This window comes from Bos taurus, chromosome 17 (assembly GCF_002263795.3).
Source record: "Bos taurus isolate L1 Dominette 01449 registration number 42190680 breed Hereford chromosome 17, ARS-UCD2.0, whole genome shotgun sequence".
NCBI classification, from domain to species: Eukaryota; Metazoa; Chordata; class Mammalia; order Artiodactyla; family Bovidae; genus Bos; species Bos taurus.
Window position 1 is genome coordinate 70,491,612 of NC_037344.1, and position 24,853 is coordinate 70,516,464.

General features: G+C 50.3%; 2 protein-coding genes across 3 annotated transcripts; one reads left to right on the forward strand and one right to left on the reverse strand.

Annotated features, from left to right (window-relative positions):
- Positions 1-787: 787 nt before the first annotated feature.
- LOC132342648 (uncharacterized) lies at positions 788-7,199 on the reverse strand. Its single transcript, XM_059876444.1, has 3 exons — positions 6,635-7,199; positions 2,182-2,269; positions 788-1,165 (listed from the first exon to the last, which is right to left on the reverse strand). Exons 1-3 carry the CDS (start codon positions 7,068-7,070, stop codon positions 1,060-1,062), a joined length of 630 nt encoding a protein of 209 aa, XP_059732427.1. The 5' UTR covers positions 7,071-7,199; the 3' UTR covers positions 788-1,059.
- Positions 7,200-11,963: 4,764 nt separating this feature from the next.
- YWHAH (tyrosine 3-monooxygenase/tryptophan 5-monooxygenase activation protein eta) lies at positions 11,964-21,735 on the forward strand. Of its 2 annotated transcripts, none has more exon segments than NM_174492.2 (2): positions 11,964-12,215; positions 20,291-21,735. In NM_174492.2, coding segments are annotated over 2 exon segments (741 nt in total). In that variant the 5' UTR covers positions 11,964-12,128; the 3' UTR covers positions 20,945-21,735.
- The last annotated feature ends 3,118 nt before the right edge of the window (positions 21,736-24,853 follow it).

The following is a 24,853-nucleotide window of genomic DNA, read 5'->3' on the forward strand; positions in this document are numbered from 1 at the left end:
AACTTGGATAAAGGGGAAACCATTGATAGGCAAAGTGTGAGGGGCTGTGGGGTTTAGCAATCCAATGCAACAAATGTCTGCTGAATCCCTACTCTGCATCAAGGCACCAGGACAGACGGGGGACCTGCCCAGGTGCGGTGGGAGCCCAGAGGAAGTACCACCCAGGCCTGGAGAGCCAGGAAGTCTTCCATGAGGAAGCAATGATCCTTTGGAGGCCTGAAGGATGTCAGGTCAAGCACAGTGGGGCAGCAGAGGCATGGAAACACCAAGATGGTTCCAGCGGAAGAACAGCAGCTGCAAAGGCCAGAGGGAGGGAGAGCTGGGGATTGTCTGGTAAAAGCAAAGAGCTGTGTCTGAAGCAGAGAGGGGAAAGGAGGAGTTTACAGGGCTTCCCTGGTGGCTCAGCTGGTGAAGAGTCCGCCTGCAATGCAGGAGACCCTGGTTCAATTCCTGGGTCAGGGAGATCCCCTGGAGAAGGAAATGGCCAGTATTCTGACCTGGAAAATCCCACGGACAGAGGCGCTTGGTGGGTGACAGTCCATGGGGTCTCAAAGAGTCACAACTGAGTGACTAAGCACGAATGGGGTCAAAGTGGGCCTTGGAGGCCAGTTAAAAGACTCCAGCATTTTCCTGAAGGTAGTCTGCATAGGATTGCTAGGTTTAGCAAAAAAAAGAAAAAATACAGGCTGTCCTGTTAACTTTGAATTTCAGATAAACAACAAATACATTTTTAAGTATAATTATAGGCACGCAATATGTGGAACATTCTTATACTAAAAACCATTACTTGTTGATTTGAAATTCAGTTTTAATGGGGCCTCCTGCATCCTGTCTGGAAACCCTGAGTTTGGGCCCACAGAGGGGTTTTACGCAGGGGATGACATGGTTGGATTTACATTTTGTGAAACTTCCAGGATTTGTGGGAAAACACTGACGAGAGACTGGGAAGGGGGTGGGATGATGAGGCCCTGCTTTGTCCAGGCCAGAGACGCAGAGGACAGGGAACAGGGCCTCTCGTTGCGTCACCTGCCTCCATGCAGGTGGCCCTGGGTAAATCCCTCAGCTGATGCTCTCAGGTGGGTGACTAAAGACGAGGTCAGACCCCGGCTCTGCAGTGTGAGCCTCCGGGCTGGTCTGCTCCCTCCAGGGCCCTCGGCATCCTCTTCTGTCGAGTGAAGGGGTCAGATAGATAATCACAAGAGACGGTTCACAAGGGCCCTTCTGTTCCTGCCACCCTGGGCACTCTGTCCATCCTCCGTCTGACGTCTCTCTGGGACATTGCCCCACCACAGTGACAAGTCCAAACCCGAGACAGCTGGCTCCAAGTTCCCCTCCCTCGCCCCCTTGCTCTTTCTTCCCTTCCCAAATCACTCCAGCCAATGAATGCATGAAACACCCCCACAACTGGTTTGGGAGAAGGCACCCTGTCTGCTGAGGTCCTGCTGTGTGCTGGGCTGGGTCCTCTACATCACTGCTGGTGGTTTAGACTCTTGGTTGTGTCTGACTCTTAGTGACCTCCTGGACTGTAAGCCCTCCAGGCTCCTCTGTCCATGGGATTTTCTAGGCAAGAATACAGGAGTGGGTTGCCATTTCCTTCTCCAGAGGATCATTCCGACCCAAGGATCAAACCCATGTCTCCTGCATTGCTGTCGGATTCTTTACCGACTGAGCCACCAGCAACTTCCCGATCTACAACATTCATCTCTGTCAATTCTCACAAAAGCCTCTCGGGGAGGGTATCATGATTCCCATTGCACAGATCAGAGAACTGAGGCTCAGTGGTGCAGCTGCTGCCCAGCTGTGCAAGGCAGACCTGGGGGGAGTCTGGGACCAGTCGGCGCCAGGGCTCTGTCCTCCCACCATCTCCAGGAAATGTCCCCGGGAGCCCCTAATCCCCCTACATTTATCGCCGGGGCTTGGTCAGCAGTCTCCTTGTCCCATGGCAGGCACGTGATACCCTGGCTCTTTCTGAGTTAAGCCGGGGGACTAAAACTTGTTGCTGTGATGCTCATCTGATGGGGGGGCTTTCCGGTTTAGGAAACTTTACCATCTGTGCCCTCCTCACGACCCTGTGGGGACTCAGCATGGCCCCGCAGCCCTCCTAGCCTGCAGCTCTGCCGCAGTGGAGTCTTCATTAAATATTAACGGGGCCGCTCCCGGCACTGCTGTGACGTCAATTACCGGGCTGCTCTAGAGAGCTGTGGCCTCCTTTCCAAGGTGAAGCAGTGCCCGGAATTCAGCTGGTTCAGATGGTGTCCCTGGGGGCAGGCTGTTGGAGAAGATGCTGCTAATGTAAGACGTGGCAGGAGTCCAGGAGCTTTCCTCCCATCTCTCCGGCTCCCTCAGGACCCTGGTGGCATCCTGATGCTGGCACGATGTGTTCAGTCATTCGTTAGATATTTATTGAGCACCTGCTGTATGCCAAGCATGTCCAACAGATGAGACGGTTAGATAGCATCACTGACTCAATGGACTCCAGGAGTTGGTGAAGGACAGGGAAGCCTGGCATGCTGCAGTCCATGGGGTCGCAAAAGAGTTGGACACAACTTAGTGACTGAACAACAAGTATGCCAAGCACAGGTCTAGGCTCTGGGGAGGCAGTCATGAGGGTGACGAGGTCCTTCATCACGGGACATTCTTGTCTGGTGGTGGAGAGGGAGAAACTCTCTTAATGCAGAACGGTAGACCCATGCTGTGAGCCAGGGCAGGCGCCCACCCCAGCCTGCCTGTGACCAAGGGATCCTCCCAGAGGAAAGTAGGATTAAGCTAAACCCAAAGAAGGAGCCCATTAGGTCTGAAAAGAGGACGGTGAGGATTTTAGCAAGAAGGACTAGGATCAGATTTCAGACCCGAGTTCTATCCCTCCTTGGTCATTTACCTGCAGCTGGGTTTCCACTGTACCAGCTGCTACGAGGACTCCAGGAAGCCACAGCCAATGATAGCAGAGGGTTTGATGCCCAGGGAGAACTCAGGAGCAGCTCTTATGAAAATAGCTCTGTGCCTTCATAGAATTCCTCACCCTGTCAGGGATCCTTACCCTGATTTGGGGAGCATAGAAACTGAGGCTCAGAGGGGTGACATCACAAGCCCTGGGTAATATTGCGGATCAGACCCCAGCTGGACATAAGACCCCAGGCTCTGACTTGGGCTCTCTGACATTTTCCAGCCACAGGCAACCCAGCTGGGGTCTCAGCTCATTGAGACCCAGAATACCATGAGAGATCTCAGTGTGAATTCCTCAGCCTTCTTTGAGGTTAAGGCTGCAGCTGCCCAAGGACAAGCCCAGGCTTTGGCTTTGGGGGGAGAGGGGGCAGGGCCTAGGCCTTGCTCTGTTGGGAATCTCCTGTGTGACTATGAGTGAATTTCCTTCCGTCTCTGAGCTTCAGTTCCCCATAGTTAACACTAACACCAGCCTGGATCTCTGATCCTCACATCAGAGCTGTGGCAAAGGAATTATTTTTAATTTCTTGTTAAAGATGAGGAGCCAGGCCACAGAGCAAGTGGGGGCTGGATTTGGAGCCAGGTTCATCTGCTGGCAGAGCTGGCTAACCGCCCATCATGCAGTGTGGTCTCAGAGTAGGAAAGCCAACCTCAGTTGTCTCTAAGATCCTTATTATTTAAAAAAAATATGCATTTATTTAGGGACTTCTCTGGTAGTCCAATGGCTAAGACTCTGCACTCCCAATGCAGGGGGCCCAGGTTCAATACCTGGTCAGGAAAAATAGTGAAAACTTAAATATTTGTTTATTTGGCCATGCCAGATCGTTTCAGCAGGTAGGATATAGTTCCCTGTTGTTGTTCAGTCACCAAGTTATGTCTGACTCTTTGCGACCCCATGGACTGCAGCATGCCAAGCTTCCCTGTCCTTAACTGTCTCCTGGAATTTGCTCAAACTCACGTCCATTGAGTCGGTGATGCCATCCAACCATCTCATCCTCTGTCGTCCCCTTCTCCTCCTGCCCTCGATCTTTTCCAGCATCAGGGTCTTTTCCAGTGAGTCAGCTCTTCACATCATGTGGCCAAAGTACTGGAGCTTCAGCTTCAGCATCAGTCCTTCCAATGACTATTCAGGGATGACTTCCTTTAGGATTGACTGGTTTCATCTCCTTGCTGTCCAGGGGACTCTCAAGAGTCTTCTCCACACCACAGTTCGGGCCCCCTGTATCGGGAGCTCAGAGTCTTAACTGTTGGACTGCTATTATGAGTCTGTTGATTCAGTGAGTTCTGTATGCTCCCCAGGCCTGCAGGGCCCGGAGATTTCATGAGGAGGGCATTTCGGTTTGGGCTGGTCCTCTGATGCCTCACATAAAGCAGGTAACAGCACAGTCACAAGTGCCAGGCAGGCAGCACCCACTCCCTTCCTCATCCTTGTTCCTCCTGGCATCAGCGGCCAGGTGAGCAACAAACCCACTTTACAGACGAGGAAACTGAAGCTCAGACAGGTGCAACCATTTGTCCAGACTACTTCAGCTACTGCAGAAGAGCTGGGATTTGAGGCCCCGTCAGGCAACTCCGGATCTTATACCCCAAGATACTGCAAGGTGGCCAAATTCAACCGGGAGACCACCTCCTCCTCACCGAAGCCCCCTCCTGGGCCCTGCAATCTTGCCTTCCTCCCTCAGCTCCCTCCTGTCTTATCTTCCACGAGGCTGCCAATCAGCTGTCAGCCAGTATAAAGCACATTCCCCTCCTGGAAGACCTTGGTCACTTACAAAGAAGGATCTTGGTGGTGGCATTTCTTAAAAAAAAAAAAAAAATTCCTTATCTGGCCGTGTCAGGTCTTAGCTGCGGTGCAGGGGCCTCGTGTTGCGTGGCACACAGACTCCCCAGCTGGAGTGTGTGGGCCCAGTAGTTGCAGCGCACGAGCTTAGTTGCCCTGTGGCATGTGGGATTTTAGTTTCCCGATCCGGGAATCGATCCCTCATCCCCTGCATTGCAAGGTGGTTCTCAACCCCCAGAATCACCAGGGAAGTGCTTTGTAGCGGCATTTCTGCAGTAGGCACAAGGTGTGATCAGGTTTGATTGAGCATTCATGAAGAGCGGCACCCTGGACCCCTAGATGGTGAACGAAATGAAATGCAGGCTTGTCCTCTGGTGTTTACTTTTTACGCAGGAAATGCCAACTTCCTTTAGGAAGCAGCTGGTAAAAGTGACAAAAAGCGTGAACTTCGTAGTCAGAAAGGCCTGACTACGAAAGGGTTCACATCCTGACTCTGCCCCCATTAGCTCCATGACCTTGGGTATGAGAGCTTCCGTTTCCTCATCTGTTTAAATGGGTACAAGAGGACGCTCCCACATCACAGTTGTCATGAGGATTAAACAAGATTAAATTGCATAACACAGGGCTTGATGCCTAGTACCTGGCCAGGAAATACCAATCCTACCAAGAGAAGTCCATGCAGGTGGTGGATACCAGAGTCATGGTGGGAGTGAGTGGAAGGAGAGAGTGCTTCTTGGTGGAGACCTGGGAAAGATCTTGAGAGGAGGTGAGCTTTCGGCTGAGTGTTAAAGACTTAGAGGAAGAGGTGAAAGAATGGGAAAGTCGGCAGAAACTTGCAGGCAGGGCCTGTGAACCCAGTGGTTTTAGGATGTCCATACAGTAGGTAGTAGCTTGGAAAGGTGGGCCAGGGCCAGGTCACAAAGGGCCAGGCAGAGGGGTTTGCATCTTTTAAGGGTGAAGACGGCCTTCCTACCTATGACCCCAGTGGCCACTCAGGGCCATCTGCAGAGACCAGCCCCCTAGAGTCAGGCTTCTCCCCTGGCTTTGGCGATTCTAGATCCCTTTTTCTCCCGAGTCGGGGCCAGCCCACCACTGTCGTCTGGAAGCAGACAGAAGGCTGCAGCAATCTGCTTGCCTCCTACTAACATACTGGGGAGGGAAAGCTGTTTTTGAGCACAGTTGCCTGGCAGAGAACCTTGGTAGAAACTTATCAGCTCTCACCCTCACGTCCAAGGTTATGGTTCAAGCAGCAGTTAATGATAGTTACGTGCGCAGCTCAACAACCGAAAGAACTTTTCAGGTGCTCACAAGGTCAGGGCAGGCACAGGAAGGATGGTGATGGTGGTAGAGTGGGTCAGGATCCGGGTTCCCGCCCCCCGTTCCCTGTGCTGCAGTGGGACAATCTTAACCTCCTGGGCCTCAGCTTCTTCCTCTGTAAAATTGGAACGGAAATACCAAACCTTCATGTTTCTTCAGTAGTCATGTACGGATGTGAGAGCTGGACCATAAAAAAGGCTCAGCGCCGAAGAATTCATGCTTTCGAATTATCGTGCTGGAGAAGACTCTTGAGAGTCTCTTGGACTGCAAGGAGATCAAACTAGTCAATCCTAAATGAAATGAACTCTGAATATTCGTTGGAAGGACTGTTGCTGAAGCTGAAGCTCCAATACTTTGGCCACCTGATGCAAATAACCGACTCGCTGGAAAAGACCCTGATGCTGGGGAAGATCGAAGGCAAAAGGAGAAGGGGATGGCAGAAGATGAGATGGTTAGATAGCATCACCAACTCAGTGGACATGAGTTTGAGCAAACTTCAGGAGATAGTGGAGGACATAGGAGCCTGGTGTGCTGCAGTCCACAGAGTCCCAGAGAGTCGGACACGACTTACTGACTGAACAACAACACTGTCCTTACCTTGACTGAGTGGGAGCTCACTGGCCACTCGCTGCCCATGGCCTGCTGAGGAGTAGGTCCTGCTACCCTCTTCCACTCCCTGTGTAGATGTGGGCCAGACACTGGGCCTTTGAGGCATCACTGCTTCATCCTCTTGAGCTGCCATGTCATTTATGGAACTTCCAGTGGTGTCACACCCTAAACCTTCAGAGCTGGAAAAAAGACAGAAGCCTCCCATTTCATAGCCAGGAAGTCGAAGGCTCTGAGAAGGGAAGTCACCGCACTCCAGCTTTCCCTGGACCACCACAGCCTCTCCCACCTGGGCCCACCTCCTGAGAACCACACAGAAGGCAATTATCCAGATGGTTCCAGCCAAAGGATCTAGAAAATTCTGGCTAAGAAACACAAGCTCCTTGACCATCTGTGGAACTGAAGCAGAAGTCTTTTTTGCTCTCATTTTAACTATGATTCTATAGGCGACAGCTTGGCCTTCTTCCCCAGAGCCAAGCTCCACTGAACAAGCTTGCGGGGGCAGTGAATGGGGGTTGCTGAGAACGGGGCTCCGAGCTCCCCACCAGCTCACAGATTGCGGCTACCAGGACATTTTCGCACTTCTTAATGCCAAAAGCTGCCGTGGAAGCCGATCTGCTCCCAAAGAGGGCTTTCAAAGAGCAGCAGGATACTCTGGCTGATCCTGAAATCTGTGTGCTCAGATCCTGAAATCTGACCTTCGACACAGCGGGTGGAAGTTGGTATCTGCAAAAGGACCTGGCCAGTTGGCAGAGAGTGGGTGTGGGCAAGGAGGCCGGGGGTGACCGCCTTGACCACTGAGCAAGCACCTCACTGCTCTAGGTCTCCTTTTCCTCATGCATATGATGTGAGGACTTGGGGAGCTGGTCCAAGGGGGGTCAAGTGTTTATCCCCAAGGTAGGCAGAGAGCCAGCAATTAACAGCGAGAGCTGCTGCTGCTGCTGCTGCTGGTGATATCATCCCTGGCTTGTAATCGGCCAGGTTACTCAAGCGGCAGGAGGCTTGCATTTGGGAGAAAAATAAAATTGAAAATTCTATCTAGGTGACACAAATCTGTGGGCAGGCGGCCCCTCCTGCTCAAGCTGGTAACCATGCCGACAGTGTGAACGCCGTCTCTCCAGAACAATACTAGGGCTTCTTTGTAACACGTCCCTTGGTGTCCAGACTTCACAGGGAGCTCAGAGTGTCCCAGAGCAGGGGAAAAAAAAATAAAAGCAGGGCGTGCCTTTTCTGGGTCACCTATTCACTGGGCTCTGGCGGAGGGTTCTGGTGATGCTTTAGAAATCCAGTCCCGCGTGAGAAACAGTCGTTACCACTGGCTCAGGGTGGGGCACGGCATGGAATTTTCTACAGCTGTGATGGCTGGTGCAGGCGGGGTGGGAACTTGTTCTTGCTGATCCCCAATCCTAAGAAACAGGGTGGTCAGTTCTCCTGACAGGTGGCTTTCCCAAGGGTGCTCATCTGGTAACCGGGAGAGCAAACCCAAGCCCAGATCTCCAGATCTCCGTCACACACGTAGCGGTGGGGAGAGTGTTGCTCTGTTCCCCGGGTGAGATCCTGCTAGGTAAGGATGCAGCGTACTTGGCCCCTGCGCTGGGCACCTGCTCCGAGCTCGAGGGGCCACACAGTGTGTCTGACCGTGATCATCAGCCCCCATCCCCGGGTTCAGCGGCCCTCTTGGAAATTGCTCAAAAGCAACGTTGCTTGATGGGACTTTGAGCTCTAGGAGTAGGTAACCTGTCTAAGGTGGTCATCTTGGTCTCTGTTTACAAGACTTTAGGGAGCAGGCAGCTCTCTCCTGAGGGTGAAGGAGATGGATGCTGCTAAGTGTTTAGGCTACAAGAGGGAGGCTTGTGTGTGCTTTTCACAATCTGAATGACCGCTAAAAGGGGAGTCACACCTTGACCCCTTCTCAGCTACACCTCAAGACATTGTGGGGCCATCAGGCCCAGGAGGTGGATAGATTTGAGCTTGAATCCTGGGTCTGCTGACTACCAGCTGCGTGATTTTATTCAAGTCATGGAATATCTTCAAGCCAATTTCCTCATCTGTTAGATGGGGATGGAGGTCCTACTGACCTTACAGGGACTATCTTGAGGGAAAAGATATGCCCACCTCTGCAAAGCCCCTGGCCCAGTGCTGGCAATGAGGTAGAAGTTCCCTTCCTTTCAAGAGCAGGCACGGATGAAGTCACCCGGGATAGGGCAGAGAGCCTGGGCAGAGCTCTGAGAAGCCCTAGCATTTCTGTGTAGGCTGAGAAGATGAGCCCACACAGGAGACAGAAGAGGGGCGGCTGGAGCAATATAGAGGAGCCAGGAGAGGCAGGTCACGAAAGCTAAGAGGAGAACCTGCTAAGGAGGGGTGAGCAGTTGTACCAAGTGCAGAAAAGAGGGCCAGGAAGGGGAGGACTGTGCAGTGACCCTGGACTGGTGGCCACAGCCAGGGCCAACTAGGTGGAGGAGTGGGTGTAGAGCCAGAGTACACTGGATTGAGGGGTGGGTGGGAGGTGGAGACAGTGATGTTTTGTGAGAAGTAAAGAAAAAAGCCTTATGGGAGAACCAGTGTTCCCCATATGACATGTATGAATGTCAACATCAGTTACTTAGAATGCCCCAGTCTACCTGATTTTCACTGTTTTGAAATCACTCTCAGTCCAACATGATCAGAAGCCAGAAGGGCTCAAATCTGTCTAAGGACTGGAAGGAACTATGGAAGCACCGCCCAGTGCTTGCCCTCCTCCTACCTCTCACAGGAACCCATCCTCTTGGGGCCCCCGATGTATGATAAATTAGTATCTATTACTCTCTGGGATTCCGTGGTGGCTCAGACAGTAAAGAATCTGCCTGCAATGCAGGAGAACCAGGTTCGATCCCTGGGTTGGGAAGATCCCCTGAAGAAGGGAATAGCAAACCACTCCACTACTCTTGCTTGGAGAATTCCAGGGACAGAGGAGCCTAGGGAGCTACAGTCCATGGGGTCACAAAGAGTCAGGCACAACTGAGCAATTAACAGTCACTCATCACACATTTTAAAGATATTCACTAGGGGAAAGATCAGCCTGGTTTGTTAACCTTGATTCCATTTGTAGTTAGCAAAGGTGGCTCTTCAAAGCATGGAGAAACCTGGGGTGGGGGCTTCCTTCCAGACATACACTCAAATGCTGTGTCATGGGTCCTCACGGCAGCATCACAGCAGGAAGAAGGCAGCCCAGGAGTAGAAGACCTAGTGTGGAGGCCCTGGCTCTGCTGGCTGTGCAAACTGGGGCCAACCCCTCCTCCCCGAGACTTCAATGTCCCCTGATGCAGGATGAGGGGTCAGACAGTGGTGAATCTAAGGGTCCTGCCAGCTCTGACATTCCAGGATTTCTCCTACTCTACAGTACTTTAAACAGTTTTAGTTCTACAGGTGGTAGACAGGTCCGGAAAAGGACCCCTCTACCGTCCCTCTCTCTCCCTTCTTTTCAAATAATTTTTAAAATTTATTTTTGACTGCCTTGGGTCTTCGCTGCTGCTCTGGCTTTTCTCCAGTTTTGGTGAGCGGGGCTACTCTCCAGTTGCAGTGTGTGGCTTCCCATTGCAGTGGCTTCTCTTGTTTCGGAGCACAGGCTCTAGGGCACATGGGCTCAGTAGTTGCAATTCCCAGGCTCCAGACCACGAGCTCAATAGTGGCACACAGGCTTAGTTGGCTCTATGGCCTGTGGGATCTTCCAGGATCAGGGAGCGAACCCATGTTTCCTGCATTGGCAGATGGGTTCCTTACCACTGAGCCACCAGGAGGCCCTCCCACCTTTTAAAAAGTATGTATCGGCTGCGCTAGGTCTTAGTTGTGGCACGGGGGCTCTAGTTCTCTGACCTGGGATGGAACCCTGGCCCCTGCAACGGGCGTGTGGTGTCCCAACCATTGGACCACCAGGGAAGTCCCCTTCCTCTCCATTCTAATGCATCTGACCCTGCAGAGCAAGAATCTGGACCCAAAATCTCTCTTCCATGTCTCTGGTACTTCTCAATCACCCAAGGGTAAAGCCTCAGATCTTCAGTCTGGCATTGAAAACACTCCATGATCTTGTTCTATTCAACCTCAGGTCCCACTGCCAGGACTCTCTCCTCACTGCCAAGCCCTCGCCCTTGCTGGACCCCACTCCCTAAGACCTTTTCCCTGACTCACCTCCTTCAACGTCTGGCCCACCTGCTCTTGAGTACTTAGGTCTCTGATTCTCAGAGGCAGGCACTGTATCCTGCTCTGTAGCTACTCCTTTCCCCAGTGCTGAGCATGCAGTAGGCACTCAATAAGATCCTCAGCAAGCAAAAGGCCGCTCCCTTTTCCTGCACCTCCGTTGGCATGTTTTATTAAGTCTGGCCAGGCTTCAGTCACTGGGATTTTCCTCCCTTCCCCAGGGCCTGGCACCAGGGGTCCTCAGCGTGGAACGCCAGGACTGGGCTCAGTGAACAGCTGGTCCACTCTCCTCTTTCCCACAGGGGGAATCGTGCCACAACTTACAGGCGGTGTAACCTTCAGCACGTCACTATTCTGGCTTTGAAAGATGGGGAAGCCAGCAGCGCCCACGAGGGTGGGGTTGTGAGCATTAAATAGCATATGCCTGCAACGGCCTATACCACCAGGCCAGCTCCTGGCAGGTGTGTGGTGTTACCCGTTCCAGCGGGGCCTCTCAGTCCCTCCTCCCGTGGTGGAAGGGATAAGGCCACCTCCCAGGGCGGGGACCCCGTGAGTGAATGTGCGTGGGGCTGTCCCCGAAGACCGGACCCCACCCCGCCCAGCCAGCGCGGACCCAAGCGCAGGGTGTGGTCCACAGAAGCCCAACCGCCAGGCTGGGCGGGCGCGAGTCTGTCCGCCCGCCCCTCGGGCACGCGGCCTCCTGGCTCTCCCAAGCACTAAGTGTATTTGCTTTTGGGTCCCTCCTCAAGCCAGACGTCTATCCTGAACTCCGAGCCGCCTTTCCGGCTGGGGCCGTGACAGTGCGCGGCCTGCGAGGCCTCCGTTACCGCGGCCCGCGGCCCGCGGCCCGGCTCCGCAGTCCCCACCCCGGGTCTCCCCTCTCGCACCTCCACCTCTGCGGCGGTAAAATGCAGCACTCGCACGGCGCCTGCGCGACTCTGGGGCGGGGCGGTGGCCGCAGCTATTTATAGAAGGTGACGTCACCTTGAAATAGACCGTTAGGGCCGGGCCGCCCTTCCCCCCCTCCCACTCGCGCCGCTCCGCGCCGCCCGGCCCGGCAGCTCCCACTGCGCAGGCGTCCTCCCGTCCTCCCATCCCCCCCCGCGCGGCCGCCTGTCCTCCCTCGGCGGCGTCCGCGGCGCGAGCCACAGAGCGCCGGGCGAGCCAGCGAGAGGGCGAGAGGCGCTGCTTGCTGCCTGCAGCCTCGGCCGGCCGGCAAGCCAGTGCGCGTGCGCGGCGGCGGCCTCCGCGGCGACCGGAGAGGACGCGCGGGCGAGCGAGCGGAGCGGGAAGCGAGGCCGGGCTCAGCGACATGGGGGACCGCGAGCAGCTGCTGCAGCGGGCGCGGCTGGCCGAGCAGGCGGAGCGCTACGACGACATGGCCTCCGCCATGAAGGCGGTGAGCGCGCCGGGAGCCCGGGCGGTCGGCCGGGGGCCCGGCGTAGGGGAGGGGTGGGCGGCCCGGCGGCAGCCCCTTCGGGCCCGGGGCGAGCCCGCCGCCCGGCTGGGCGCGGCCGCCGGCCCGCAGCCCTCGCTTCCCGCGCCCGCCGCGCGTCCCGCCATTTCTTGCGGCCGGGCGGGGTGGGGTCTCCAGGGAGGGGGCGCAGCGGGGACCCCGCGGGCGGATGGGGGGCGCGGCATCCCATCTTGGAGCCCCGAATGGGGGAGGGTTCCCGGGGGAACGTGGGGGACCCGCATTCCTCCTCCGGTCCGTTCCGCCAGGCTGGGGCACCCCCTCTCGCTTTCCTCCATGCACCCCAACTTGTAATAAAGAATCACCTAGTGAGTGGCGCCCTGTCTCCACTGGTTTCCGCTGCCACGACCCGAAGTCGGTGTAATCCCGATGCGCTTTCGTTCTGCTCGCCGGAACCACTCTAGTTCCATCCTCCCACGCCCGGGGTCCGCTTTGTGTGCTGAGACCCCTACCCTGCAGTCAGGCGAAGGCGTGGGGCCCCCTCCCATGTCGGATGCCCGTCTGCCTGGAACCCCAAACGGGTTGCGACTCCTGGGCGAGCCGAACCCATGTGCCTTTGCCCGCTCGAGATCCTCGGAGACCCGCCTGCAGCTCCGTTTCCGGGGAAGGAATCGTGGCCGGCCACACCCTGGCCAGTGCCTTGGATTAGACACCACCTGCGTGTCTGAGACCTAGAGTTCCAGCGACCCCCTCACTGCTCTGTCTCCTCGTAGTATTTCATGTCTTCTTTAGATGATCATTACTTCTCTCTGCGTCAAGGTCACAGGGCTAGAGCCACAGTGGGCAACCTGCCCTGTTCACCCAGCGCACAACCTCCTGAGACGGGGGCGGATCCTCTGGGGCCCCACCCTAGACCTGCAGACTCAGATACTCGGGGGGTGGGACTCAGAGCTGCCCTTGACCCATCCCTCAAGGCAAGTGCCAGTGGGTTTAAGGTCAAGAATGACTGTCCTGGGTTATTTAGCTCCTTTGCCCTTTTTTCCTGGCTTGGGAGAAGATTTGGTACTGAAAAATCCTCAAATACAGTGGCTCTCTAAAATTTCAGAGTCATGTGAAAAGCTCCTTTTAAGGCTTTTGTTATTAATACAAACTGTTGTTGGGGTCCAAATTTAGGATTATCCAGGTAAGGAGGGTATTTGAAGCATTATCTTTTTCATATCCTCCACATCATACCTTGAACCAGGTGTCTGGAAACTACCATCACCACCGCCCATTTGTTGACTCATTGGTTATCTCCAGTTGAGCCCAAGCAGGGTGTTATGGGCTAGATAAGAAGGAGCTTTTCATCCACGCCAGGGACGATGTAGGTTTGGAACCTGAAGTCTATGTAATTCTGAGGGTCTCATAAGAAAAAAGAAGATTTAATAATTTAGCAGATTTTACAGAAATAAGATTGACTATGAGTGCATTTCTTCGCAAGGAGTCCTGAGCTTAATCTTTGGGATAAAGCCACTTGTGTCCACTCAGCAAGCCACACTCAAGTGCGCCTCTTCTCCCTAGTCACTGAGTGGCACTGAGGTTGTGCAGGTTGAGGCTGCTCTCTGGACGTTTTAGTGAGGCCCTCCCCTGTCCTGCCAGTGGGACCTGAAGACTGCAGTGTTGGAAGCCTTTTGGGGACTAAAAAAGGAGCTGGAAACAAAGTGATTGAGATTATGGGAAAATGACTAGAAGGCAGTTGTGGAGCTGTGGGAAACAGGAAATTTGAAATGAGAAGTAAGGGGAGAGTGCAGAGATGTAACAGGAAAGGAATAGAGTTTGCAGAGAAAAAATAATTGGTTTTCTGCTCTTTGTAAGCAGGCTTGAAAAATGCTTTCCTGTAGCCTCCTACTTGTGTCCACAGATTTTCTATGAGACGTTAAGGTAGGATTTTGCAAACGTGTATTGGAAACATAACATCGGTATCAGAAATAATTGGTGGGTTGGATAGGCTGCTGAAAATTGAATCCAAGCTCTAGTCATCTCAGAATTGTGAGACCAGTCCCTCAAGGTAACTCCTGCTAAAACGAGAACTTTTTTGGTCAATATGCCTGTTTCTTCTATTAAAGAAAAATTTTTTCTTATCTAAATTAATGGATATATTTATTGGAAAGGACTCAGCAAGGTCAGTGGAAAACTTTCTCACATTTTACCTAAGTTGATGTTTGAACGTTAAATTTTTAATGTTATTTAGAAGGCTTAGTCCCTATTTCACTAATATCCTAGGCCTGAAATACAGGTTTTGGGAGGATTTGGGATTCTGTTAACTCTCTGGGTTTATGGGGGTTCTCTTTAGGGCAGGTAAGTAGACTGCTGTAAGGCACCTGAGTGAGGGAATGCTCTGATGCAGCCACTCTGTGACCTTGAAGCGCACATCTCTTGTCTCCTGGTCCTCTGAAGGGCAAAACTAGTTATGTTGGTGTTCCTGTCAAATGAGTTTTTAGCTTTCATTTTTCTAACTTGTTTTCTGTTTCCTTTATCATCTAAATGATACCTAATAATATTGCCTGCCTGTAGTGACTGATGTTCCTTATGCTACCAGCGTCACCTGGAGGAGGATGTCGGTAAGGCCTAAAAAAAATCACGCATGTTGAAAACAAAGGTGTTTGTTCACATCAGTTGAGAGCTGCAGTTCCCTGTCTCATCCCCTAATTTGAAGAGGCAAGAAATGTTTTTGAAGTTAAGTAAAGGTGTATCTTCCAGCTCATCTCACACCTAGCTGCTTACATAGAGTGAAACAGTGGAAAGAAAAGTTGTGAAAGATTCGGGAACACAAATCCTTTTCAGACCAGGCTTGGAATGATCTTATACAGTTCATCACCTCATAAAATGAGCCTAGTTTCTCATGAAAACTATAAGATAAACCCATAATGTGGGATAAAAATATTAATGCATAAAACTAAGTGATCTAAGGAAAGAGTAATTGATCAGATAGATTTCTAGTGAATACTCATGGATAGACATCATTCAGTCATGTCACTACCCTTAGTCATACTGAAACGGAGGTGGCAATCATGAAGTTATAAAATGTCAAAATTATTTGGCATGGCGTGGTGTGTTCTAATATTGTTGCACAGTCATTGACAAAGGATGTAGAGAAATACACCTGAAGGACTTGAAGGCTATCTGTAGAAATCTTAAGTGCAGGCAACAAAGCTGCAGCTTTTGAGGCCCAGCCCAGTGCCGTAGCTGTAAGATCTCAGGAAGTAGGGAGTGAGGAAGTGCTCTCTGAAAGGTTAGAGCCCGCTGAGTGTCCTAGGCTGGGACTTAACCCATGTTGCAGATATGGAAACAGGATGATTTTGAGGTGGACCAGAACTGTGATCAGTGTGGCATCATACAGCCACATTGGTACTACTATTTGAAATGTGCGTGAACCATCAAGCTGTGTTGCCCATGTAAGTATCACTTTGTCTTAATGGCTGAGGAAGAAAGAGGGCTCTGCATTAGTCCTGCAATATTCTCAGTTAAAAGACATTCACTTGGTGAGCAGTTTACATAGCTTTGCTGCATTGACATGAGCTGTCCCCATCTGGATTTGGGGTTGCTAAATTATCCCCAAAAGAGCTCCCGCTGTCAAAAACCCCAACTTTCCTTTAAAGAAAACAAAAATATATTTTCTCGTCCTTGTCTGGAACTTAACACTAGTGATAAGACTTCAGTGTCACACTTTACAGAAATAATGACGGGGGGGGGTGATACCCCAAGTGTGTGTTCCATGTTACAGTTCATCAGGTTTATTAAATTTACCGTTTCACCTACTAGGCACTCAGTAAAGGGTAGCTTTGATTCCATGTGTACGTTATTTACTCTTGAGAACAACTCTGGATGGATCCTGTTACTAACTCCATTTTACAAACGAGATTTGAAGAGAGAAATTTCCTCAAGGTCGAGCTGTAAAGTGAAGATTTCGGCTCTCAAGTTTAGAGCTCTCCCTTTAACCCAGTGATGATGCCCCATGAGGCTGAGGGATCAAGTTTCTGTCTCGTATACTTTCTGGTCCTTTAGCCATTGTCATCATTGGTCACTTAAGTTCCGAGCCAGTCACATAAGTGGGCTTACTGAACAAATAATTCCCTCTATTAGGTAGAAGTCATTTATGTCAAGTTTAATTAAAAACAGAATCTGCCTCTTATGGGTCTTAGCTACAGCAGGGGAACATAACTGGATTATGCTTGGTCTCTTAAAGACCAGTTTTTTTTTTTTTTTTTTTAAGCTTAGGAAGCAAAGTATTAATTGAATTCCTGCTCTGACTTGAGAAGTGCAAGACTATGTTAAATTATAGTTTTAAGAGATTGTTTCTCCATATTGTGTTTAGTATATTTTACAATCCTAGAAACCCCCTAAGTTTCAGTGTTTAGGTTGGTCAGATTCTCCCAAGTGTCCAGGTTGAAGCCAGTCAAAACTGCCCCTCCTGCTCCTCACCCTGCAGTGGTGTCCCCTCCTTAGTGGTGGGTTTTGGCACTTCTGTGGTTGGAATCCGCACAGCTTCTGAAGATTTCAGACCTGGTGCCTCAGGGCAGTAGTGTGCAGTAACCCTGTTCGGATGGGGTTGTATTTAATGCCGGTCACGGCCCATGAAAATGTCTACTTAAAGCCCAGAGCAAGACAACAGTGGTTTCTTAATGATACAAGGGTAGCTATTTTGACCGATAGTGAGCTTAGAGGGAATAGTCACTAGCTGAACTCACCTGCTGTGAGCTCAAAGCCGGGTCCCTTCCCGGCCTTGGAGGACCTGCAGCTTCTGCCTGGTGAGGACAGAAGGTGGTCTTTCCAGGTCAGGGCAAATGGAGACCAATGATGGGTGCCTTGCCAGTGGGGCACCAGGCAGAATCCTCACTTTGGGGGGCATTAACTTGGGAAAGAATCAGCCTAAAAAAAACCTTTCATTCTTCAAGGTCACTTTTCTTTTTTAAAAATCTATATAGGGTTCTGCCAAAGAGGCTTAAAGACTATCATGTAGTTATGTTTATGTAATTGTTCTTGAGGGTTTTTTTTTTTTTTTTTCTGTTGTAAACTTCTATATCAAAAGCAAGCTTGTTGGTAGCATGCGGGTGTGGGTGGCTGTAATGAGTGGTAGGAGTGTATGTGGCCATGAAGGATGAGAAGGCTTCTTGGGGAGGAGGAGTATCTAAACCTCAGCTTGAGCCATGTGGTCTGGCAGCTCAAGGGTGATTTTTTTTTTTTCACTTGTTTGTTCAGTGTTACTTTTGAGGTTGGATGTTTCCCAGATTGAGAACTTTTAAGTTTTCCCAAATAGTTCAGGCGCTATTTTTGGCAGCAGGTCTATTTTTACTCACAAACACATAGCTTATTGCCCTTTGAGTTAGTGGGAGGAGGCCCTTGGGGATTGTTGAATAAGCCAATGGTGTCACAAGAAGATAAATGAACTCGTAACTAGCCAGGTCATTGGATGCTTTCAGAAATGCCATGTGGTCCAGAGCAGAGAAGCGTGAAGGGAGCTGGTGCAGCCAGAGGCTCCCTGGTGAGGACAGACATGAGCAGAATGACTGGCAGGGAGGCCAGTCATCAGAGGAGGTGGGAGGAGAGCCTTCCCAAATGGGAAAGCTTCAACAGTCTTAAGGTTTTCAGGAAGCATCTAAGTAGGATTACCTGGGGTGGGGAGTGGGGCAGGAGAACCAGATGGCAGAGGGGCAGTGAGCAGAGGGGGGGGAGTCCCTCAAAGCTGGCGTGGCCATGTGGGGACTTAGTGTCGGGGGAGGGGGGGTGCTGCTCTGGGCACAGCTGGCATGTGATGGACATGAGAGTGTTGGAACCAACATCAGAGGAGAAAGAAGGCTGAGAATCCTTGTCTAGGTCTCTCCTGTCTCGAGAATTCCGTGTCTACTCTTTCTGTTCCTAATTAGCTGTTTGGAAACTTGTGATCCTAGAGATGCAGGAAGTCATCTCTGCCGAATCCACAGGTGGCTGTCCCGCTAGGCTCCTCTGATGGTTGCTTGGGACAAGCAGTTCCTACTTTCCTGCCCTGCATCGCATTGCCCTCAGGATCTACCCCTCTTAGCGGGTGACCAGACTTGTCTTTAAGTATCCTGGCTCCTGTATTTTGGAAGTTGAAGTGTTGAGAATTCGCACTAGCAAACATTAGCAAAGGTTATTTGCAGTAAGTATCAACAGCCAAGACTGGCTATAAATCTTGATTTACAACAGGCCATCGGATTTCACCTCAGTCTATAATTTTCCAATCTGGGGAAAAGTCCCAATTTTCTTTAGTTATCTGATCAAGTAATAAAGCTAGCTTCCTCTCAAAAGTTTGCTTTTGTTAGCCAAGTTGTAATCCAGGAGTATTAAAAAACACTATATTTAAACATATGCAGTTGTTTCCTAGTTAGGCCCTGGCTGGGGTTCTGAGAACAATGCTTGTTTAGCTGTTAGTCACACTCAGCTGATGCCGATAGTGATTCATTCAGACTGGCAGGCGACCAGGTGATCGTTACATAAACACTGACACTCCTAGGCCCTAGTGTTTCTTGTGAAGGTGTCATTACAAATATTGCCCAGTAGCCTTTTTTGGCGGTTTATTCTGGATGGAGAAGGGATCAGACCTGTGGATTCCTGGGCCCCACAGATGCACCCCCATGGTACAGCACCAGCCTCAGGCCTTCACCGCACCTGTTACTGTTCAGGAGAAACAGTCGTAGGGTTTTAGAGCTGAAGAAATCCTTGGAGGTTGTTTGGGCTGGCTTCACTGATTTGACTTTTGATGCCCAGAAAAGTTGTATTCTGTTGAAGGTCACACAACTAGTTCAGGCTATGCTCCAGATGTCTTAGGATTTTTCTGAGTAATGATACTGCCTCTTATACAAACACTGTGTGATATATAAATATTTCAGGTATGCACTCAATTTTAATGATATACTCTGGGGACGTATCTTGAGGTGTCTTTGCAATAGCCCAACAAAAGCAGTTTTATTAGTCACAGGATGAAGTATATTATATAGTGACTCCTTATGGATGTCACTTGCACTTTAATATCAAGTGGCCTTAGTAGGGATTTGCTTACTGGAAGATCTGAGGAGCTTTCCAAATTCTGTTCTTGCCTCACATTTTGTTTTATGCAATATTGTCCTAGAAAAGTGTCATTCTAAAGGATTCAGGCATTCTGAGATTTGTCATAGTATTTGAGATAGAATTTTGATTTATATGGGTTGCTTCCATAAAAGGCCAAATTATCAGGAAAACATAAAATCTTTTTATACTTACAGTAAAGCAATGAGTATGTGAGTGTCTAAAGGCAGTCTTTGGAGAACACCAGTGGGGTTCCAGGTCTTGAGGGACCTGGGGATGTGGATGAGTAGAGAATAGGGGATTACTTCAGACCTGTGTGGACACCACTCCTATCTGTGTGATGGTACCGAGGAGCCCAGCTTGTGGGCAAGCCTCCTGGGGAATGTCGGGCGGCTTGCAGCTGAAGATGCTGTGGAGAATGAAGTGTGGTTGGGTTGATGGACTGGGCAGAAGAGAAGACCATCCCCGGCTAAGGTCTTGTAGCAGAAGAGGAAGAGTCCTGGGGATAGGGAAATGGGGAAAGTTAGAAGAGGGAGGGTGTTTATATTTTGTCTGGGATTTATTGAGGAGGGAAGTGGTGATAGACAATTGCTTGTTTCACTTTTTAAGAACTTGGCACAAGGCCTGAATTATGAATCTCTCAAAGTTCTTACTGCTAATATATTTGAGTTGGTATCTGCCTCTTCTGTTAGACTGTAGTCTCCCTTGAGACTATAGGGTCCTTGTCCAGTTAGTTTTTCTTGTGTGGCTTCTCTAATTCTGTTTCATTTTGGATATTTTTTGTCCATAGTGTGCAGCATGTAGCATCTTAGTTCCCTGACCAAGGGATCAAACCCATGCCCCCTGCACTGGGAGCATGGAATCTTAACAATGGGATCACCAGGGAAGTACCACATAATCCTGTTTTTCAGGAGGCTTGTTGACGGGGTTGAAGGGAAGATCTCTCTCCCAGGTTTTCGAATTTGGGTCTCAGTGTTTATCTTTTGGGGATGTTGCAGGTGACTGAGCTCAATGAACCTCTCTCCAACGAAGACCGAAACCTCCTCTCCGTGGCCTACAAGAACGTGGTTGGTGCCCGGCGGTCTTCCTGGAGGGTCATCAGCAGCATCGAGCAGAAGACCATGGCTGATGGGAATGAGAAGAAGCTGGAGAAGGTGAAGGCCTACCGGGAGAAGATTGAGAAGGAGCTGGAGACGGTGTGCAACGACGTGCTGGCGCTGCTGGACAAGTTCCTCATCAAGAACTGCAATGACTTCCAGTACGAGAGCAAGGTCTTCTACCTGAAGATGAAGGGCGACTACTACCGCTACCTGGCCGAGGTGGCTTCTGGCGAGAAGAAGAACAGTGTGGTGGAGGCCTCAGAGGCGGCCTACAAGGAAGCCTTCGAGATTAGCAAGGAGCACATGCAGCCCACACACCCCATCCGGCTGGGCCTGGCCCTCAACTTCTCCGTGTTCTACTACGAGATCCAGAATGCGCCTGAGCAGGCCTGCCTCCTAGCCAAACAAGCCTTCGACGACGCCATAGCCGAGCTGGACACACTAAACGAGGATTCCTATAAGGACTCCACGCTCATCATGCAGCTGCTGCGAGACAACCTCACCCTCTGGACGAGCGACCAGCAGGACGAGGAAGCCGGAGAAGGCAACTGAGCGCCTTGGCCCGCCCCGCCCCCGCCCCATCACCACCAGTCCCCTCTCGCCACACTCACTAAGTATCCAGTGCTCAACCTATCTGTACGGCAGCACAGCTACTCAGACCTGCTGTCCGCCCCCGGGAAGCAGTTCCAGATAAATTAATTCATGGGCATCGCTGGACTGACGGTTGCTTTGAGCCCACAGGAGCTCCCTTTTTGGATCGTGCAGACAGGTGCGTTCTGAAGGAGGCATTGTCGTTTGCTTGCCTGTCTAGGTGAATTGCAGGCGAAAGCCTCAGAAAGTTAGAGAGGAGAATTAGCCGCACAGGCTACAGTTGGTATTTAAATGGTCCACTTCAAACCAGCTGCTAGTGTTTTGTTAAAGCAGTACATCTGTGCATGCAAAAGTGAATTCACCCCTCCCTCTTCTTTCTTAGCTAATGGAAAACCATTAAGGGAAGCTGGGACGAGAGACCACTTGCTCCTTTCCATCAGCTTAATAATTAACTTTAACGTGAGGTTTCAGTAGCACCTTGTTCGCCTCTTTAAATTATGACGTGCACAAACCTTCTTTTCAATGCAATGCATCTAAAGTTTTGATACCTGTAACTTTTTTTTTTGGTTGCAATTGTTTAAGAATCATGGATTTATTTTTTGTAACTCTTTGGCTATCGTCCTTGTGTATCCTGACAGCGCCATGTGTGTCAGCCCATGTCAATCAAGATGGGTGATTATGAAATGCCAGACTCCTAAATTAAATGTTTTGGAATTCAGTGGGTAAATAAAAATGCTGCTTTGGGGATATTACCTCTATGTGTATGGTCTTCATTTCTCTCACTCTTGAAGAGCTGTTGCAGCTCCCTGCTCTGAACCCTGATTCGATCTCTCCAAACTCCAAAGCATTTCTGGAATAGGGAGTCTGTGCCCCCTGATTCCATCACAGGTTTTGCGGCATACACATAAGACTCATGAATTTTAAGTAGTTTTCTCTGAACCCAGCTAATGTGGCCTCTCTGGTCCCCTTTTCCTGTTGCTGGTTCCTTTAAACGGAAGACCCTAGTGCATCTTCTGAGGCACAGCCCCTCTGGAAGGTGGGTCTGTGTGCTGACTTCAGGGATGTAGCTCCAGCCACCCCACAGAACGTTGGTTGCTTTTTAACACACAAAGTAGGTACGTGTTCACCATTTTTCTTAATATTTTTTCTGCACTATGTGGAATAAAATGTTAACTAGGGACACAGCTTGGACACCCAATACAATCTTTAGCAATCATTATTAAAGCTCTGAGTATTCTTTAAAATAGGGTAACAGAACTCCCTCTGAGTTTTAAGAACAAGAAAGGCCTGGCCCCTAGTGTACTCCCCGAGCACCGCCCCCGCCCCCCGCCCAATCTGCCTCCTCCCCAGGCCGCTCCTGAAGCCCTGTGTCACCAACTAGACCCTTGAACTCCAGCCCCTTATGATTTCTGGCACTGCCAGCCTGGTACTCGGGACTGGATATGCTTGTCGAGCGGGTTGGTTCAGTCACACGAAGGCCCTAAGCACCTTAGGGCCTTCTCGACTGAAGCTTAACGCTAGGCTGGTGAAGGTGGCCATGCCCAGTCTCTGTCCTTGGTCCTACGTTGTGGAGCACAGAACTCGTCAGCACGGACACTTAACCTGTTTTCTCATCCTGATAGACCCACATGATAATGAGTTGTCCTCAGGAAGCTATTTCAGGTTGACCTAATTGCTAGCAAAAATCATTACTGAGTTTTGCTTCAATTAGTAGGTCAGGTATTTTAAAGCTACAAGCTTTATGTGGCTAAGGCACTTGGCTTTGATGAAAATACTTCAAATTTTCTAATTTGAAGTTTCTAATGTAAGTTCTTACATTAGGAATGCCCCTCACAAAAGGGGATTTAGAAAAAGCATTCACATTTTCACTTCACAGCCATCTTATGAAAAATTGTGTTCCCTTACAGGGGGAGGAAGTAGGTGCAGAGCTGGCAGACCTCTGGAATCATAGGACAGCCTCTGCCCATGACCTAAGGCTGTCTTCATCCACAGTCTCGGATTCAGAGTCCTAACTGCCCCTGGTGGGCCCCAGGCAGCTGACAACCTTCTAGGTTCAGGTCCCTCATCTAATTTGGAATAAAAGTTTTAATTCAACTCTTAAGTACCATGTGCAAGGCATCCTCTTGGGTCTGGGAACATGGTGTGGGGAAGTATGGACACATAATTCCAGTCAACCCCACAAGTAATAAACAGGGTTCTTTGAGAGGACCTGAAATTACACATGATGTAAAGCTGAAAGCATCTCTGTTGCGTGGTCTCAAAGGCTTCCAGTTCTGCATGCTCTGATGTTTTAAAACTTGTCAAGATCAAAGGAAAATGATAAAAAGCTTGTCAAGATAAATTTATGGAATGAAATAGGATCATCTCAGTGTTACCACAGGGGAAATGAGACCAGAGAAATGAATAGAGTCACACTGCAAAGTTAGTGCCAGAACCGAGGTTAGCATTCAGATCCCCGGAATCCTTGTTCATGGTTTTTTTTTCACTGGGCTACAGTCTTGGTGTTGAGAATAAAAAATGGATGTCACACACATCTTGTTCTGGGGCACTTTTCAGTGCTTTTAATATTTCACTTACAGTTCAACGAAATACACTTGGCAAGGAACATCTCTAAGAGTATTGGTGCTAATACTCAGATTTTCAGTAACTCCTCAAACCCTGCTCAAAGGTCCATTTGTTTGATTTGGAGGAAAGGGGAGGATTCTTGATAATGGCGCTATTGTCGGGTAAATACTTGGCCATCTCAGATCACTTGGGATTGGGAAGCTCAGGGCGCTGCTTGGTTCTGCAAAGTAGGCTGCATTCCGCTGTGCCAAGGGAGTCCTTGGTTCTCAGAAGGACCCCCCCTCCCCCCAAGCCCCAGCTATGGGGCAGGCCCAGGCACTGAGTCACAGCTGGGTGGGACTGAGTAGATCATCTTCTGTTACAAAACGCAGATGTTAGGCTGATGGGCACAACCATTTTGAACACCTTCTGTGTTCCAGACACTAAGTACCTGGTCTCTGAGTCTTTACAGAGACCCTGGAAGATAGGAATGGTTTAAGGGCCTCACAGCTTGTGGGAAAACGAACTTGACAGTGGATTCCTTCATCTTTAGCTCCCCCCGGGCTCCTGTACTGTGGGTCTGCACCACATGACGGCGTTTATCACCTGTCTTGTCAACAACCCGTTACCTACCATGTGGTAGGCACTGGTCAGGGTGCTGGGGGTGGATACCTTGGTGAATTACCTGTCCTTGTGGGGCTAAAACTAGGGCGGGGGGTACAATACAAACATAATATTATAACTATAAAGATAACACTCAAGTTCTCAGGGCCTAGCACACAGCTCAGAGTAAGAATTTGTTGACTTCATGAGTAAATGACTGACCTGAGACCAAAATTTTGAAAAGTGAACAGAAGGAATCCTTCGTTTTCACACCCAAATCTACCAATGAGCCACTTAAGAAACTGAGGGTCGGGACTTCCCTGGCAGTCCGGTGGTTAACATTCCATGCTTCCAGTGCAAGGTGCACGGATTCGATCCCTGGTCAGGAAATTAATATCCTGTATGCCTAGTGGTGTAGCCAAAAAAAAAAAAAGAAAAACCAAACAGAGTCATGAGTCCTTGAGCTTAGTTCTAACATCACCTATAAACTGGTTTGAGCATGTCCTGACCTCTCAGCAGCCTCTAAAAACGAGCCGGATGCTTGGGGTGGTCTCTGGGTACTTTTGCATTTTGGAGATTCTATGATTCTGTTATTTTCAACTGCCCTGGGATGGTCCCCATCCTCTTCCTGGCCTTTTTCCTGCTTTCCCCCTCCCTTTTCCTTCCGCCCTTCACATTTGTCCCTTTTGCATCCGCCCTCCACACCCCACTTTGCTTTCCTGG

Bases quoted from the DNA above. Each gene is read 5' to 3' on its own strand.
- LOC132342648 (XM_059876444.1), bottom strand. From the start codon at position 7,070: ATGAGAGCAAAAAAGACTTCTGCTTCAGTTCCACAGATGGTCAAGGAG. The intron at 2,270-6,634 runs GTAAGGACAGTG...CTTCTCCAACAG, and splicing joins TGAGCTCCCACTCAGTCAAG to CCTGCCCCCAGGGACACCAT. The intron at 1,166-2,181 runs GTAATTGACGTC...TTCACTCGACAG, and splicing joins CAGCTCTCTAGAGCAGCCCG to AAGAGGATGCCGAGGGCCCT.